The 16,957-nt window shown below is 47.4% G+C and overlaps 1 protein-coding gene across 7 annotated transcripts in view; it reads left to right on the top strand.

The window, feature by feature from the left end:
* LOC146204170 (uncharacterized) overlaps positions 1-16,957 on the top strand; it is a 158,351-nt gene that overhangs the window by 115,270 nt on the left and 26,124 nt on the right. For 6 of the 7 annotated variants that reach the window (XM_084589109.1, XM_084589107.1, XM_084589112.1 and 3 more), the window contains 2 exons: positions 1,324-1,371; positions 8,459-8,628. In XM_084589109.1, coding sequence (XP_084445235.1) covers positions 1,324-1,371; positions 8,459-8,628 — 218 coding nt within the window. The remainder of the gene's footprint in view (positions 1-1,323; positions 1,372-8,458; positions 8,629-16,957) is intronic. The other variant, XM_084589111.1, reaches the window with a different exon arrangement.

The raw sequence follows: 16,957 nt of genomic DNA, 5'->3' as shown, positions 1-16,957 counted from the left end.
GCTGACATGAATGGTGCGAAGGTCCATAAAAAGAAAACTGAAATTAAGCAGCCACCCTATTCTCGGAGACTAGGCCATTCATTTTTCGTCATGCATATAGTCGTGCATGCATCATAGTTGTGTGATCAACTCTGCAGCGTATAGTTCAGGTTTGAGTAAAGTGATTTTGACTCTCGCTTGCTGCGCCGGTCTTACCTGGATGCGCTGCATAGCCTTAGTGAGACCCGTAGCATCTGTCCAGCGCCATAGCCTTATGTAGCCAATGGCTGGGACCACGCCGACAATAGTACTTATCTGTATTTCTGAATTAATCGGGGTAGAATTAGCTTTTAGTTGCATGTCTCTGAGGTAACACGGCACAGAGAATAGGCGTGGATAGAGGCTCCTTTCTGTGCTGTCAGTGATGGTGCCAGTTTGGCTTTACCCATTCATCTACGGTTTGACTTAGGTTTTATCTGCTCTCCTCGTTTTGCAGGCGATGCAGTCTTGCAACCCAGGAGCATAGTTTGAATCTTTCATGGTGGAACCACGAGTTAAAATTATTTATTTATTTATTTTTGTACATAGACTTCCATGGGAGCTTGGCTGGACCTCAGTTCAAATTAACAGGCTTTCACTGCAGCAATGCTGCATTACATGAAATTTGTATGGTCAAGCATCACACTTCCTGTGGGAGTAGTCACACCCATTTGGGACCCATTTGGAAGTTCTTACCTTGTGACTGTGTAGTTTTTGTAATTGAAACATTTGTAGCTAGCCTTTATAGACGGGATTTAAAGGTTGTCTGGGGAGGTTTATTTATGCATGTATACTGGGCTCGCCTGATCATAACTTGTTTTTATTGCATTTTTGCTCGTCTTTATAGTCATGTTCACCTTAACAAGGCACTTTACATACACAGGATTCATCACACTGGGTCATATGTCCACCTTGGCATTGGCCATGTTGGGTTGATGAAAGTCCATTTTTAGCATCGGCACAACTGGGGCAGACACAAGGTTATGGGCTGGTGCTTGTCCAGCACCCGTCTCGTCGCTTTTTGTTTGTCCCACGTCTGCCTAGTTGCAGTTTTTGCAATACAAGTTATAAATCTCCAGTGTTAGTTGGCAGCTTTTGAAGCTGCAGTGTCTAAAAATGCGAGGCCTGCGATATGTTTCAAACTTTCTGTTGCTTACTGATGTAATAAGAAACCAAGATCACACACACACACAAAAAATGCATGTTCGCAGCACCTTTCTATTACGTGAAGCACATTGTAGGAAGTATGGTACAATTGTTGGAATGTCTGTAGTATAAAAAGTGTCATTTTCCTTTTCTTTTTAGGCATACAAAATTGTCTAAGGGAGAGGCAAAGAAACGTTTCATGATCACGTAAGCTGCAGCAAATTTTGGGTGTATTGTGCTGATTAGTGCATACACTGTTAGGGGCTTTTTTTTTTGTGTGCTTTGTTTTATGCTGATATGCGTGGATGTGGGTGTGCACGCACGCATGTGCGTTTGTAGACATACACATGGAAGATGAGTTGTAGAAAAGGGAAGCATCAGAGTTTTGATATATGGCAGGAAAAAATCGAAGGGCTGCATGGGCATGTGAGGCATCGGGCGTGAGGGAAAGAGAAGACTCCCATTGATACGAATTCTCATACGTCAACAATGTGAGACCTTAGGTTGCTTTCTCATAGGACTCAGTGTGAAGAAAGGCTGCTTAGACAAACTGTTTCATTTTTATTTTTCCTCATTAGGATGTAATTTTGCAATCAACCTCGCCTAACAGCACTCACGAAACATGCTTTTGTGCAAGAAGCACGCCCCCACAAGATGTCTTGCAGGGACTGTGTTTCTTTAAAGCTTTCTTGCCGGTGCGGAAAAGGCAAGGCACCATCGCACCTGCGCTCATAGGAACCTAAAGTGATCAGATATTGACATCGCACATGTGTCACGTGTGAAGTGCGCTCATTCATCGACTGAGGCTTGAAAACTCTGCAGCTGTGTTGCACTGCAGCTGTGTTGCAAAATGAATCACCACGGTCCAGAGACTGCCAAATATTGGTAGTGTGCATATTGCCCGCGGCGCACTGAGTCTTATAGCGTCTCAAGTAACATCTATGTGGCAGAGGCAGTGAGGTGAGAGAAAGATGCATGGCTACCCTTCCGGGCACTTTCGATGCGCTTGGAGTAGGATAGGAAGCAAATGTCAGGAAATAAAACAAAAAATTAGCAGAAGCTATGGGATACTGTGAGAAAGATTCGATGATAAAAAAGAAGACTGGAGCGGTGCCATTTTCAAATAAAATAATGTGGACTTGTTTTATGCCCTTATTCTGAAGCTCATGTATTGTACAGTAAAAGCTCGTTAATTCAAACTCGAAGGGGCTGAGAAAATTGTTTGAATTAAGCGGAGTTCGAATTAACAGTCGGGCACTGGAATGAGCGCCATCGTGGCCTACCGTGCTGGCCGAGCCCACATGTTGACTCATTACCATGAGTAAAGAGGGCTAGGCACTACTGCACATGTATGGAGGGCGATTCCGATAATTTTTGCAATCGAGCCGCAACGGCGAATGAACGGGACTAATTGGTCAGTCATGTGCCGCAAACAAGAACCGGAATGCATTCGTGTGAGTAGCCAGGCTCAAAACATGTTTATCTACACGAAAAAATAATCGGTAATGTGCGTTTGCTTGCATTTCTTGTGATGCGAATCCACAAGCATCGACTGCAGCTTGCCCAAGAGTTCCAGCGCAGGATCCGAATTCTCATCGGCGGAGAAGTACCGTGCAGCGAGATCGAGCGCCGACACTACTTCACATGCACTAGGGGGTGGCACCGGATCGTCGCCTTCGTCGGACTCTTCATTGCTTTCAGCCGTGTTCGCCACCAGTGAGCCCTGTGGAGCACATGCAGCCGCGATTATATCCTCATCACTCAAGGGCGAAGACGTCTCCACACCGTTGTCAAAGTCAACGTAAGCTTCAAAGGCGACACCCTCTGACAAAGCCGCGTAGCCACAGTCGAGCACGATGGAGTCATCATCAGACGAAGCCTCCGCTACCTCTGCGCTGCATGCTTCTGGGGCGTCACCGAAGCCACACTTGCGGAAACAATTTTTGATAGTTTCCGGCTTGACGGTATTCCACGATGATGCCAGCATGTGGACAGCTCCAAGCAAATCGATGTCGTATGACTTGCCACTGTCCAAACAAAGAAGAAGTCTCTCTAAGAGGTGACGCCTGTATAGCGTTTTTAAGTTCTGAATAACTCTAAGATCCATAGGCTGGAGCACAGAAGTCGTGCTTTTAGGCGAAAATGCCAAGCGGATTGCTGTGAGTCCACTCACGTCACAATGAGCTGTACAGTTGTCCACGAACATGAGAACATTCCTGTTCTGTGCAGCGAATTTCCTGTCTAGCTTGCGCAGCCAGTCGGTGAAAATTTCCCGTGTCATCCACAACTTTTTGTTTGCGGTGTAATCAACAGGAAGCGTCTTGATGCCTTTAAAACAGCGAGGCTTTTCTGCCTTGCCGACACCAGCATCATGACGGTGATTCTTTCTTTGCTTCTCTTTCCGCCAGCACAAGTGTCGCCTTTGTAAGTGACGGTCTTGTTGGGGAGCAATTTGAAATACAGTGCCGTCTCGTCAGCATTAAATACATCGCTGAGCTCATAATCAGCAAGGAGTTCCTTCAGTTCACTGGAGACCCACTGTTCACATGTTTCCTTGTCGACTTCAGCTGACTCCCCACAAACGTTTCTAAATGTCAGCCCGTGACGCGCCTTGAAATGCGACATCCAGCCTTCCGACGCACCGAACTCGCTGATGCCCATTTGGCTGGCAAAGACTGCAGCCTTCGCAGCATTTATGCGAACTTCTTTTATCCATGCCATTACGGCACTCTCCACTTCGGGATGGGCCGACGTCCGTAGCCTTTTGCGAGAGGGCTCCATAACGTCTTTACGAAAGGCAGCACTGATTGATTGCTTGTTCCTGAGATACGTTGACAGCGTGCTCTTCTTGATGTCATACTTTTTGGCTATAGCCGTCTTGTATAGGACACCACGTTCCACCTCACTCAAAATCTCCATTTTCGTCTTGAGGTCCTTTGCCGTGTATTTACCGCGGTTTGCCATGGCTGTCACAATCGATAAGTCGTCGCTGGCAAAGCGGTGAGGCAACGAAAACGGTAAAACTTGGACCACCGCGGCACGAACAAATGCACGGCACCGACAACTGCGTTGTGCACACAACGTGACCGCAGGACAAAAAGAAAACAGGCTTGTCAAAAGCGTACCCAGCAACTGCGGTGCAGCCAAAACCTGCAACGGCTTGCGCCGGACCGTTGGTGTGATGGAGCCTGGCGGCACCCGGCAGTGAAAACCTGCTACGGCATGCACCGGAATGCTCGCTGTGACTTTCGAGTGCGCACCTCGTCTCGTGCGTGCGGGCAGATTTGAAAGATTTTGTTTTTTGCGTCTTTAGTAATCTTTCTGCGCATTGTACACGGTATGGGCCGACTTCTGTCTGCGAGGAGCTGTGTAAGCCACGGGCTCTTAGTTCGAATTAACCGTTGTGGATACTGGCATGTTCGAATTATCGGGCGTTTTCTCCTATTGAAATACATAGGGCCATGCCGGGACCCGAGCGTCAGTTCGAATTAACCGAGTTTGAATTAACAAGGTTTTACTGTATAAATAAATGCTCTATTGTCAGTTATCTTTTCTCTGGAAAGCTATTTTTATATTCTTACATATATATATTTTTTTTTTGATGTGTGGCATATACAGCAGAACCCCGTTGTTACGTTCCTCACTGCTGCGTTTTCCCGGCTGTTACATCGCTTTCATCCGGTCCCGTCATTGCTCCCGTAGGATCCAATGTACTGGGATCCTCGTTACATTGTAGCTGTGAAAACGTTCCTGCATGATACGTCGCAACTGGTCACCGCGAACCCGCCTGACGCAACGCGCGCCGACCACCATTTTGACTTTTGAAGAATCTTGGCTAGGCTTGGCTATGGAACTAACTTCAAGAAGCCGCACACGAGTTGGAGAGGCCGCCACGAGATGGCCGTCTGCCTCGTGAACGTCGGCTAGGTGGCGTGCACCGCTACCACCTAATTTAAAGGGTTCAGCTTCATTCATCTATCCATCCATCCGTCGAACCAGTCCACGACAAAGCCGGTCGTGAACCAGTTGAACTAACCCTTGTCCTTTGTATCCAACGATCGTGGTCTGACGTTCTTCGATGGCGTCGCACAAGCGGAAGGCGCTTTCCCTCCAGGAAAAGCTGGGCGCACTCAACGCTGTCGACGCAGCCAGCGCGGAAAAGAATTGATATTGCCAAAGACCTTGGTCTGCCACCATCGACGCTTAACAGCATCGTCTCAAAGCGTGCAGAGATTGAAGGCAATGCAGCGCTTTTCGGCCCGAAAGCTAAGCAGGCTCATGGGGCTGAGTATGGAAACCTCGACGAGGCTCTTCTGACCTGGTTCAAGCAAGCTCGCGCTGCCAGCGTCAACTTTGATGGCAGCATTTTGTGCGAGAAGGCAGTGGACATCGCCGACAGACTGGGCATCACGGACTTTGTGGCGTCGAATGGCTGGATCGACAGTTTCCGGAAGAGGCACGGCATCGCGTACAAGACAGTAAGCGGTGAATCAGCAAGTGTGAACTTGGCAACAGTCGACGATTGGGAGGCCACACTATCTACTATACTATGCGCCTCGTGACATCTACAACGTTGATGAAACTGGCCTTTTTTTTTTCGGGTGCCCTAAGTCTGAAAGGAGAAGCGTGTCACGGAGGCAAAAACAGCAAAGAGCGATTGACGATGCTCCTTTGCTGCAACATGGATGGTTCCGATAAGTTAAAGCCATGGGTAATCGGCAAATATCAGAACCCGCGGTGCTTAAAGAACACTCGCCTGCTGCTATGTCACTACAGAAGTAACAGTCGTGCGTGGATGACGTGTTTGTTGTTCGAAGAATTTCTTCGCTACTTCGACAACAAGATGGGATCCCAGTGCAGGAGTGTTCTTTTTCTAGACAATTGTGCTGCCCACCCAAGAGACCAGCAGTTTCTTCGGAACGTCAAGCTTGTGTTCTTCCCACCGAACACTACAAGCCATCTGCAGCCGCTGGATGCCGGCGTCATAAAGAACCTGAAGCATTCCTACCGGAAGTGTGTTGTGAAGCGTTGTCTTGCGCGTATTGATCGTGGACAGCAGCCTACGACCATTTCGGTGCTTGACGCTGTGCACTATGTCGCTTCAGCGTGAGCTTCGGTGGCCGCATCAACTGCACAGCACTGCTTCGCACAGTGTGGCTTTCGCACGGACGCCGTAGGAGAATTTCCTGGCACAGACGCTGGGGAGTCTGAAGCAGCCTCTTGCGATCAAGAGCTCACTGAGGCGATGGATGCGCTGGGTGCCACGGGACTCACATACGACAACTATGTCGCAGTGGATGCTGCCGTTGTGAAATCGGAGTGCCAGAGTATTGGTGATATTGCTGCGAGCTTGGTCGCGAGTTCAGCCGCAGATTGTGATGACGAGCTCGAGCCACATGATTCCGAGGATTTGTCTGATCCGAGCTTTGGAGAAGCGGTCGCGGCTCTGGACCTCCTCCGTAGGTATGTCGCACCTCAAAGCGACGCGGACAGCAATGCGGCTTTCCAGGCTATTGAGAAGCGCCTGGTGTTTTCTAGCGAGCGAAAGAAATGGCAGTCCACTATTCTTGATTTTTTTTAAGTCTCAACGTCACTTTGCAAAAATAAATTGTTTGAAGTGAAAGCTGCACCGTTCTCGTTCCTTTTCGGAGCCTTCCTCATTGTTGCGTTTTCCCGGCTGTTACGTTTTTTTTTCTCGGACCGGTAAAAAACGTATGAACGAGGTTCTACTGTATTTGGACACACCTAGCATACTCGCACATTCTTTACGGGCACTTCTGACCCAGTTTTCTGGCCCCTTAAAGTTTTAAGGTAGTCCTCCGATAGTAAGCATAATTGCTGAGGAGGAAAGTGATGTAATTTTGCATTGGGAGGTTTTTGGTGCTGCATACAGTCGCGAAGTGAATATTTTCGTAATACACGTTTTTGCTTCTTTGGAATGCTAGTTAGGAAGCACAAGGTATTAAATATATGATGGCATAAGCAGGTTGGTTCTAAATCTTGGACTTATAGCACCTCCGTCTGGTCATTGTCATAATGTGCCAAAAATATTGCAATCTGCAATCTTATCTTTGTACTTTATTTTTTGCACTTTTATCATTGATAGCAGTGGCAAAACGATGCTTCTTTTATTTTCTTTGGTATTTGAGCCTTTGGGTAGGCTGTTAAATCTGCAAAGATTTGATATTTGAGTCAGTGTTCTTGTAAAAATTAGTTTGGCATGTAGGCTTTAACCACCAAATGCATCTCAGGCTATCAGTGATGCCGTATGTGGGGCTCATGGGATTTTGACCATTTGGGGGTTCTTGCCAGCTGCTTCCCACGGCCGCCCAGCCTTGTAATGAAAGCGGTAATGCTTCCACCATTCTGTGTTTGTGGCAGATACCACACGAGTGGTAAGCGCGACACCAGCAGCGTGACAGCATCATATAGTGCCAAGGGCTTGTCATGTTTCTGGTGGCTGTCGCATTGGCAATGTACTGCGAGAGGTGGCTCACTCACACACACAACACATTCACTCGCACTCACATCCACACACTCACGCTCACACTCGTGTAGACTCTTGCTCACAGCCACTTGCACTCACAACTCCCAGTGTGAACCGCACCCTGCACGCACACCTGTATGCAGGGCCCTCCCGCAAGACACCGGTCCGTGGCAGACGGCAATGCTGTGAAAAGGAACACTTTGCAAATTGGGTTTTCAAGCACAAAAAAACATGAAAGCAGTCAGTGACTGCAAAGTGTGCATTGTGACAAACTGCTGGCGAGCAAGTTGGTTCTGCAGCGTGTTGATGGCCGCAGTCGGTACATGGCCATAAAAGGATATGCACATGGGGCACATAGCAGCTGGTGATGAATGCTGAGGGTGCTGCAAATTTTGTAGTTATTTTGTGTTTAACTGGCTTGTAGTTATTTTACTGGATGAACAGAACGAGCATATAAACTGACAAAAAAAGCTCTACAAAGCAAGTTATCCAAGACACCTTTTTTTTTTTTTTTTCATGTGAATCAGTTTGAGTGTGCTCTTGTTATTTTTACTCATATGATTGCACAGAGGTGGTGTTGTTTTCGTCTTGTGAAGTGAATGTTTCATTATAATTACTGTAGACAATGCTTGATTGGTAAAATAGTAAACAAAGCAGTTTATTGCAGAAAAGCAGCCTTTGCTCTGAAGGAACATTCCAGGCAAGGTCAGCATATAGTAAAAATAGATGGCATCAATAGTTTTGAGTTGAAAGAAATTTTTTCTGCGGGCTATACAGATGCTGAGCACATTTAATTGCTCCTTTTAGGTCAAGCTCATCTCGCACACCATCACGTTCTCGGTCAAGAAGCTACTCCCGCAGCCCCAGCTTGAACAGTGTTTCTTCAGCTTCGAGTTCGCCCAGACGTCGACGACTTCAGGCCCCATCTGCGGCAGCCGCCATGTTGGCTGCCAGGAACCCATCACCGCCAAAGAAAGGTGATTCTAGCTCATAGTGCTTGTTTATTAATGTGGTAGCATTAGAGTTATCATCGCACCAGAAACATTGCATCTTCTGTAACGAAATTCCTGATTGGCCAAGAGAGTTCACGTGGTCTTGTGATGCCATCATCCTCCCAACCAACCAGTGATTAGGTAACCAGGTCACTTGACTTCTTCTCTAAGTACTGAAAGGCCAGTGAGGTGTGTAACACAACTAGACCATGTAACCTGGCCGAGTTGGCAGGTGACATGGCCAGCTGTGGATTGCTTGTTGAGGTGTTTGACGTGATGAGACCACGTGACATGGCCAAGTTTCCAGGTGCCAAAAGCAGTGGTGGTAGATTGGATTCACAACCGCCTATGAGCATCAAAAAAAATATAGACAGTGGTAAGAACTACAAAATTTCATTGAACTGCAAGAAACGAAACCTACGGCAGCAGCATCCCTCTTAATGATTCCATCTTCAGATGGCTTAGACGTGAAACATTTTTTTAAAAATGTCGGGGGTGTGGTTGGGTAGTACTTTTTTCAAATCAAATGATAAATGTAGCTAGAAACCATATCAGATGTGTCTAATGTTCATACTGATTCACAACTTATGCAAATGGTCATACGAAACGAACATTCATCTAAAACTTTGAAGTGGCAATGCGCTGCTGTGTTTTTGTTCTATAGCTTGTGAAGTTAAAGCTATAGCTGTTAAAAGACACAGCTAGGCATGTGCGAATAGTGAAACAAACCTAGTACGAAGCGAATAGTCATTTTATTCTAATAGTTTCGAAACCAAGCAAATATTTTCGAGTTGAAGCGAATAGTTTGCAATTGGAAACATGGAAATGCGGCAGTAAAAAAAAAAAAAGGAGTTGATTACCATTTGCTGGAAGTTCGCAGAATTCATTAAGGCGATAGACAATATGTACAACTGGTTGGTGGTCTGGCAACACCGCGGCCGCAGCTTCTGGTTGCTATCTTGGCTCGGTCGGTCGTGTGGTCGGCATGTCGTCAGTTCTGCGTGCTCTCTTGATACCGGAGGAGAAACTGTCATGAATGTTTAGAGTACAGCTCCTTGCAACACAGGGAGTGATTTATAATAAATTTTAAAAAACTGTGTTTTTTTTTAAATTCGCGGTCTGCTCGGTTCTCGCGGGGCGGTGAGATTTTTGGGCGGTTCGCGTACTGCAAGAGCACAAGTACAGCACGTTGGGCAAGCAGCCCCGCTTACCAGTAACGTAAGCGCACTGACATCACATATCTCTGCACTTGTGGAATGGCGGCTGTTCACTGTTCTGTCATTCTCGAAAAGTCCAATCTTTACCTCCTAGGCACTCACAAACTTCACCGCGGCTTCAATTTCGTCCTAGTGGCCGTTGGCCTGGTTAGGGCTAGCTGGCGTCGGGTGACTGCCTTCGGCTGTCGTTTTCCGTTGAGGTAGTCGAGGCTTGCGACGGCGTCCTCCCCGGTACGCTTCCTTCGTGTGACCTTTACGGGCTCGAAAATTGCGCTGGGTCCGTATCCAGCGGAGGTTCCTTTCATAACCGTTCTCTTTCAAGGTGACGTCAATTTGACGTCAGCAAGACAGCGGGCGCCACCTCACGGCGAGGACGGGAAAGACAGCGGCCAATCAGCGATGGCGCCAGATTGTAGGCGTGTTCACCACGAGCATGTGGCTTTTTCTGGTACCAAATACTTGTACCAAAGTGATGTTAAGCACGAACTAAATCTAATAATTACATAGTAATGCAAACTAGTGAATAATAGACTGAAATATTCTTAGAAACTTCCTGTTAACAACTGCCAAGCAATTTTCTTGGCTCATGAGTACCTTTTTCGCTTCTAGATGGTGTCGCGCGCGTGGCGTCGTCGTCTGCTTCCTCACTTGCTGTGAAGTTTTTGTAAGTTCCGTCTTTCGCACAGAATGGCAAATATCCTAAGAACGAGGTCTACAACGCCCGTAGTATGCAGTCCAAATCACGCTAGCTCTGTGACGGAGGAGTTGCTGCCGCCGTTGCGAGTACGAACGAGCTGCTTGATACCGGCACCGCGCCTGCCTATGTAGCGAGGCAGCATCAGTAGCCTTATCGGCCGCTCAAGCATCGTGAGTATGCACGAACTTTTCGTGAATGGCTGTCAATGTAGGACGCAGCCGATGACATATGGAATCCGATCGCACTCGATCCAGTCAGCCACCGTCTGCTCCCCTTCCGCTGATGTAGGAGGAGGCAAAAACTCAGCCCGCACACTTACGGACGCGAATTATTTGTCTCTACGACTGCCGGATTCAAATGGTCGCACTGCTGTTGACCGAGAGCTCCCGATCGCAAAGTAGCGATCGAAGCGCGTAGAGCACCTTTGCTTCTGACGGCAGCCCGGCATGCGTCCCTTCGTCCCCACTTCGCTTCGCGATCGGCACACAGCCTTAGCCAGTGTTGCTGCAAAACCTCTTGAGACATGTAGAAGGCGTCGTCTCATTTTTTCTTTTCTTTTTTACTGCGTCAGTTTACTAAAACCGAAAAGCGCTGCCCCCCCCCCCCCCCCCCCCCCCCCCCCCCCCCCCCCCCCCCCCCCCCCCCCCAAGAAAAACGCACAAAAAAAAAAGGAACCACGGCCGTACTCAAGCAGCTGTGCGGCGCGCGCCATCGCTCGACTATGGCCATGAGGCGCCACAGCGAGCACAGAGCGGTTCCATCTTGAAGCAGACCAACTCGTCGCGGTTCCTGCACCGGCCAGCAAAACAGTTTCTTTCGGAGCGGTGGCCCCGCCCCGTGACGTAGGCGAAAAACGCGGAGCCGCCTGCGGAAGTTTTGGGGGTCACGCCGGACGTGACGCAGCAACCAATTAGGAGCGGTGAAAGGAACCAGTTCCTGAACGGAACCGTCGCTAGATCTGGCCCCTGGTTCAGTTGGTCTTTCATCTCGTAGTAATTATAGAAACAGACTGGAGAGGTCGATATGAACGCGCACAAGGTGAAAGCAGACGGTAGCAAAAGGTAGGCTTCACCACAGTTGCGCATCGGTCTTGGCCAATGGCGGCTATGCTAGGGCACCACATGATTTAAAGGGCCAGTAGAAACGCTGGAAATAGGTGCCGAAAACACATTTTTTTATTATAGTGAGTCGAAATACGACACTGCGGAAGGCACTGTCCGTGAGGAGGAGGTTTACTCTACCTCTCTGAGCAAACGGCAATGGTGGGCGGTGCCACATTCTCGAGAGGCAGACGCTTGCAAGCTGACTAAGTCCGCTGCAAGTAGCAGTTTCTCGAGCCACCGTGGCTCAATAAACTGGACTTTTTACTAACTCTGCATTCGAATTTTGCCTTGATTTTTCGGGGAATTGTAGCTGAATGCCCAAGGATAATTTTACAGTCAAAAACTCAAATTAAAAATTTTCTCGAAAAACTCTTTTTCGACGCGCATCTCCCCTTAATGGCTTATCGTTATCTTCAGCAAAAGTGTCAAGCTTTTGCGGCGGCTCTGATAATTAAAAAATAAATGAATAAACCTTGTCTCCCACCGGGGAATCGAACCTCCATTCCTTGGATTCCCAGCCTAGCACTTTATCACTGCGCTACGCCCCGGATCATGAAACGCTCTTCATAATTCTCTTTGTCTACAGTGAGAATGATGGCGAGATTCTGTGCGTGACAGATAATGCACCTTTCCTTTCCTGTAGACAAATTATAAGAGCGCCGGTGAACTTTAATGCGTTCAATGAAATGCTGGTTGTGTTCGACAAGGGGCGCGCTATGTATCGTCACGACAGGTTATGACGTCACAAGGCGATTAAAGAAATACGAAGCTGACCCCACCGGGCGTCCGCTCCAGGCATCCATACGCCCTTTCATTTGCCACTTCCTCGTACGCCGCATCACATAGCAAATAGAAGCAGACCCAGATGTCTAGGGGGTGTTAGTACAGCAGGCATCAGCGACATTTGAAATTGATTTACAGGATAGAAAAGGTGCAGTATCTCTCAAAATTCTCCGCTTACACATGTACCATGCCATAAAGGAAGGGAGGAATGTCACCCTCTTTACTCGTAGCATCATTCCCCACCACATTCGCAACAAACACGTGGCAGAATGCGGCACTCGGGCTTTCACCTTTCAACACTTTAGTCGCCAAAGTGTTGTAATTTTTTTGTTTCCTTTGTTTCCGAGTATCGTGGATAGCAAACTTGCAGCAATTTCAGTCTTTAGCGATGACCGCTTTCTTCCTTCCACTTCCTGCTTGGGTGAGGATTTGTGCTTTCTGCTCGAGCGAAAGGATTTTGCACCTTTTCGCTTGCGTTGACATCGTGTCCCTCAGATGAAAACCGGTTGTCGTCGTAGACACAGGCAGTCAGTGACGCGATCATGGCAGAAAGAATATATGGTAGCGTAACTCGCGTAGAAGCCTGCGTGTCGACTTTGAGCGAGGCTTTAGTTTCCTGGTGCCCCCTGCGAACTGTGAGCCAAAGCAAACACGTGACGTTGCTTGTGACATCACAGTGACATACTTTTGGCGGGGAATTTTATTGTCTTTTTACTTATGAACGAAAAACAAGGCCAACGATGACGGAGGCAGAACGATGCTCGGATAAGGCAGAAAAATGGGCACAGTCTGTTCAGCCAACTTTACTTGACATGGATTTCTACTGTCAAGTTTTACGTTAACTGAAATGTTACGGCATCTTCAACCATCTTATCACAGCATCGTTCTGCCTCCGTCGTCGTTAGCCTAGTCTTTCGTCGCGCGTCATGTTAACGCATTGTGAGGCTTATTTCTTCGGGCACGTTTGTGAACAAGAGCCTTCAAGTGAATTCGGCAAGCACATGGATAGAATCACATGGCTTGAGGGATTTCACTAAGGGCATAAATGAGTGAAGCTGTGCTGCATAGAAAGCCACGCTTTATTAATTCACGATTGCTTAGATGCTTCACGACAATGCAAATCTTAAAGTGTAGGAGAGTGACCACCGCTAATTCGTCACGGTCTTCATGAAATCCTCGTGATAACAAAATGACCTGAGTGTAGGTCTCCAAACGAGACGCGGTGAGATTATAAAAAGGTAAAAGATTTTGCTAAAAAGCAGAGTACATATCAGTGTCAAAGAACAAAGAAAAATGAAGGGAATAACTAACGCTAGCGCTAGAACACCAACCTGTAAGAGCTTGCTAGTATTTAGCAGTTAAGGGGGGACACCCCTCTTAAAACTTTTTTCCTTATTTATGGGTGGATCTGACTGAAACTTGCACCATTAATGTACTTTTGCATGCTGATTTCAAATATCTGATTAGTTTTCTTGTAGATGAAATAGCTTTCAAAATAATCCCTAATTCATGTTCTTCGTTTGGAGGTGAGTTAATTACTAAACACTTTATGGCATGAGGAGAATAGCCCTGCCAGAGTGACCTAGAAGGATCATAGAGTGCCGCTAGTCATGAATTAACGTGGTAGAAGAATTTGAACCAAAGTTACAATAAGTCAAACTTTTATGAATAAAAGCCCAGGTTGGCACCTAAGATTGATAATTAATTCGGTAAATGTTGCCGCATAATAACTGTACATATTTTTGTCCTACGGCACTGTCGAAGGTTTTCTCTTTCTAACAAGACAAGAATGAGAGCTATAGCACAAATAGACTAAGAGATATCTCTCCTCCAAAATTGCAGCACCCTCAAAATTGCAGTTTTGAGAAAACGAGGAAAAACACTTCACAGCATGTAGGTGTAAATTATGTCAATGATTGATATGTCAACAAGATCAGAAACAGGTGGAAAGTGATCTGAAGCGAAAATTAATGGCCTATGCCAATTTGAGCCAAAGTTACGCAATAGGAAACGCTTGAAAGGAAAATTCCATTTGGGTACCGAAGACAACATAACCTTCTCAGCAAATTTTCTTTTGTCGTCACTGCATTTACCTTGGTTTCATGAGACTCGCAGGATTCCCTTTCTAGAAAAAAATTTTTTAAAGCAATAGCAAGAACAGGACCAGAGATATTGATCTTTAAAAAATGCAACACTACCAAAATTGGGGGATTGTCGGAAGCACTCAAGCCTCACGGCATTTAATCAGGAAGGGCAACCCCAAAGACCTCATGCTATTAAAATGCACCAGGAGCATAGTCGGGGTGCATGCTGTCGCGGTGTTTTCTTTTTTCTGTTTTAGCAACGCCAAGCGAAGCCGCCCGCTTCTTTGCAGAACGTACGCTACGGTGCAAGTCCTTTTCTTCAGCTCTCCTGGACCCAGTTGCTGTCACATTTGTACTGCATTCTTGCAGAATTGCTGCTGCTGTATGCTTGCAGCCGGCATTGAAGCGCAGCACAGCTTCTGCTGTGGCTGCTTCCACAGCAAACAGTGATGAGTGCTGCTCTTTGTGGATCAAGGTCCAGATGACCGAGTGGAAGCTTTCGTTCGAGTTCTGGGTCTTCCCCCGAATGCACCTCTGCAGCAGGCTCATCTCTGATAAACGACTATAAACAGGCAAAAGAGCATCAGCCACATCTCTTGGCAGACTGTAATTGTGCTTTGGTGCAGGATCCTCTTTTGCCTTTGCAGCGTTGTGGCGGCACCATGACTTCTCACCGGTAGGACACAAACTGTGTTTGGGGCAGTCATCAGTAGATGTGATGTGGTAATATGTCGCCATCACAGCTCGCTGCATGGCATCCACATCACCTACATTTGATCGAAGCGCTCGGCCATAATATATTGCCAGCTTGTCAACTAGATCAGCTGTCAGCCTTCCTCTGCCGCCAAGACTTTGCTTCCCTGCACCCTTGTGTCTCTGCAAGAGGTTGCGCAAAGCTGCTCCCATACGCTTGTGCACGTGATTTATGCAGTCCTCTTTGACTATTTCAATGTAGCCATAGATTGCAGCATATTTAAGAGCACTGAACGTGCGACTGTCCCCATCGCATAGCATGGTTGTGTAGCGCATGTTGTGGCGCTGCAGAGATCTTTCAAACAGAATTTTGCCAGCCTCTACTTCCATTTGACCAGCCTTGGAGTTGGTGTTTTTTTTGGCACTGGTGGCGTGATTTCAAAGTTCGTAGCCGTCAGTGTTTGGCTTGGGACCAATTTCGCAGCCCAGACAAAAGTTTGACAACACCACATAATCAAGCACGTAACCAGTGAAGAGTTCCACCACGGCACCGACGCCTATATGTGATGAGTGTCCGCGCGTCATCCATGTGCCGTCGTAGCACACGGCAATGTTCCCCCTATGCCCAAAACACAAGTCATCGTAGACCTTCGCCACTGCCTGCGCGGCTTGTGCCATAGCGGTCGTGGCGGCTCGGGTAGCAGCGGGTTGCAGTGTGTTCTTCAGATGCCGTTGAAACGTCTTGTTGTGCATCCCGCGCCGCGACAACCCCATCGCCGAAAAGATATCGTTCATTGCTGTCTGGCCGTTACCGGTCGACAGCATTGCTCGACTAGCCAGAATATTCAGCTCAAAAGGATTGCACCTTTTCTCGCCGTCAACCCTCCGCGAGTTCCACTCGGCCGCAATCTCACCGCAGTTGTCGCACAGCACGATCAGTTTTACGGCGAGGCCATAGCTCCGGTCGCTGGTAATTAAACGCACGCATCCACGACACGTTTTGCACCGCACGGCATCCAGGAGGATATTCAAAATGCTGAGGTCAATTACCGCATAGGAGGCTGTTCCGTCCGCATCTGACTCTGCGGACGCACCACTTGCATCGGCGAACAGCGCGGTCTTTCGTGCCGTCGCCGGCGTCGATACCAGTCTATCAAGCGTAGCCTGCTCACGGGCACTCACTTGAGTTATGTCACTGTTAGTGACAGGCGCGGTATCAATACGTACACGACTGCAGTCGGCACGAAGAACGGCGCCGTTGTCCAGCGGAATCGGAGAAGCGTCGCCGCCCGCAACGTGATCGTCACACAATCCCGCAGCACTGGCACTTGCTTCTTGCACAGTATGCAACGAAGTCGCATTCTTAAGGGGGGACACCCCTCTTAAAACTTTTTTCCTTATTTATGGGTGGATCTGACTGAAACTTGCACCATTAATGTACTTTTGCATGCTGATTTCAAATATCTGATTAGTTTTCTTGTAGATGAAATAGCTTTCAAAATAATCCCTAATTCATGTTCTTCGTTTGGAGGTGAGTTAATTACTAAACACTTTATGGCATGAGGAGAATAGCCCTGCCAGAGTGATCTAGAAGGATCATAGAGTGCCGCTAGTCATGAATTAACGTGGTAGAAGAATTTGAACCAAAGTTACAATAAGTCAAACTTTTATGAATAAAAGCCCAGGTTGGCACCTAAGATTGATAATTAATTCGGTAAATGTTGCCGCATAATAACT

Source organism: Amblyomma maculatum, chromosome 1, assembly GCF_055883805.1.
Source record: "Amblyomma maculatum isolate TAMU_Amacu chromosome 1, ASM5588380v1, whole genome shotgun sequence".
Lineage (NCBI taxonomy): Eukaryota > Metazoa > Arthropoda > Arachnida > Ixodida > Ixodidae > Amblyomma > Amblyomma maculatum.
Note: the sequence above shows the minus strand (reverse complement) of the source record. Positions and strands in the feature narration are given on the sequence as shown.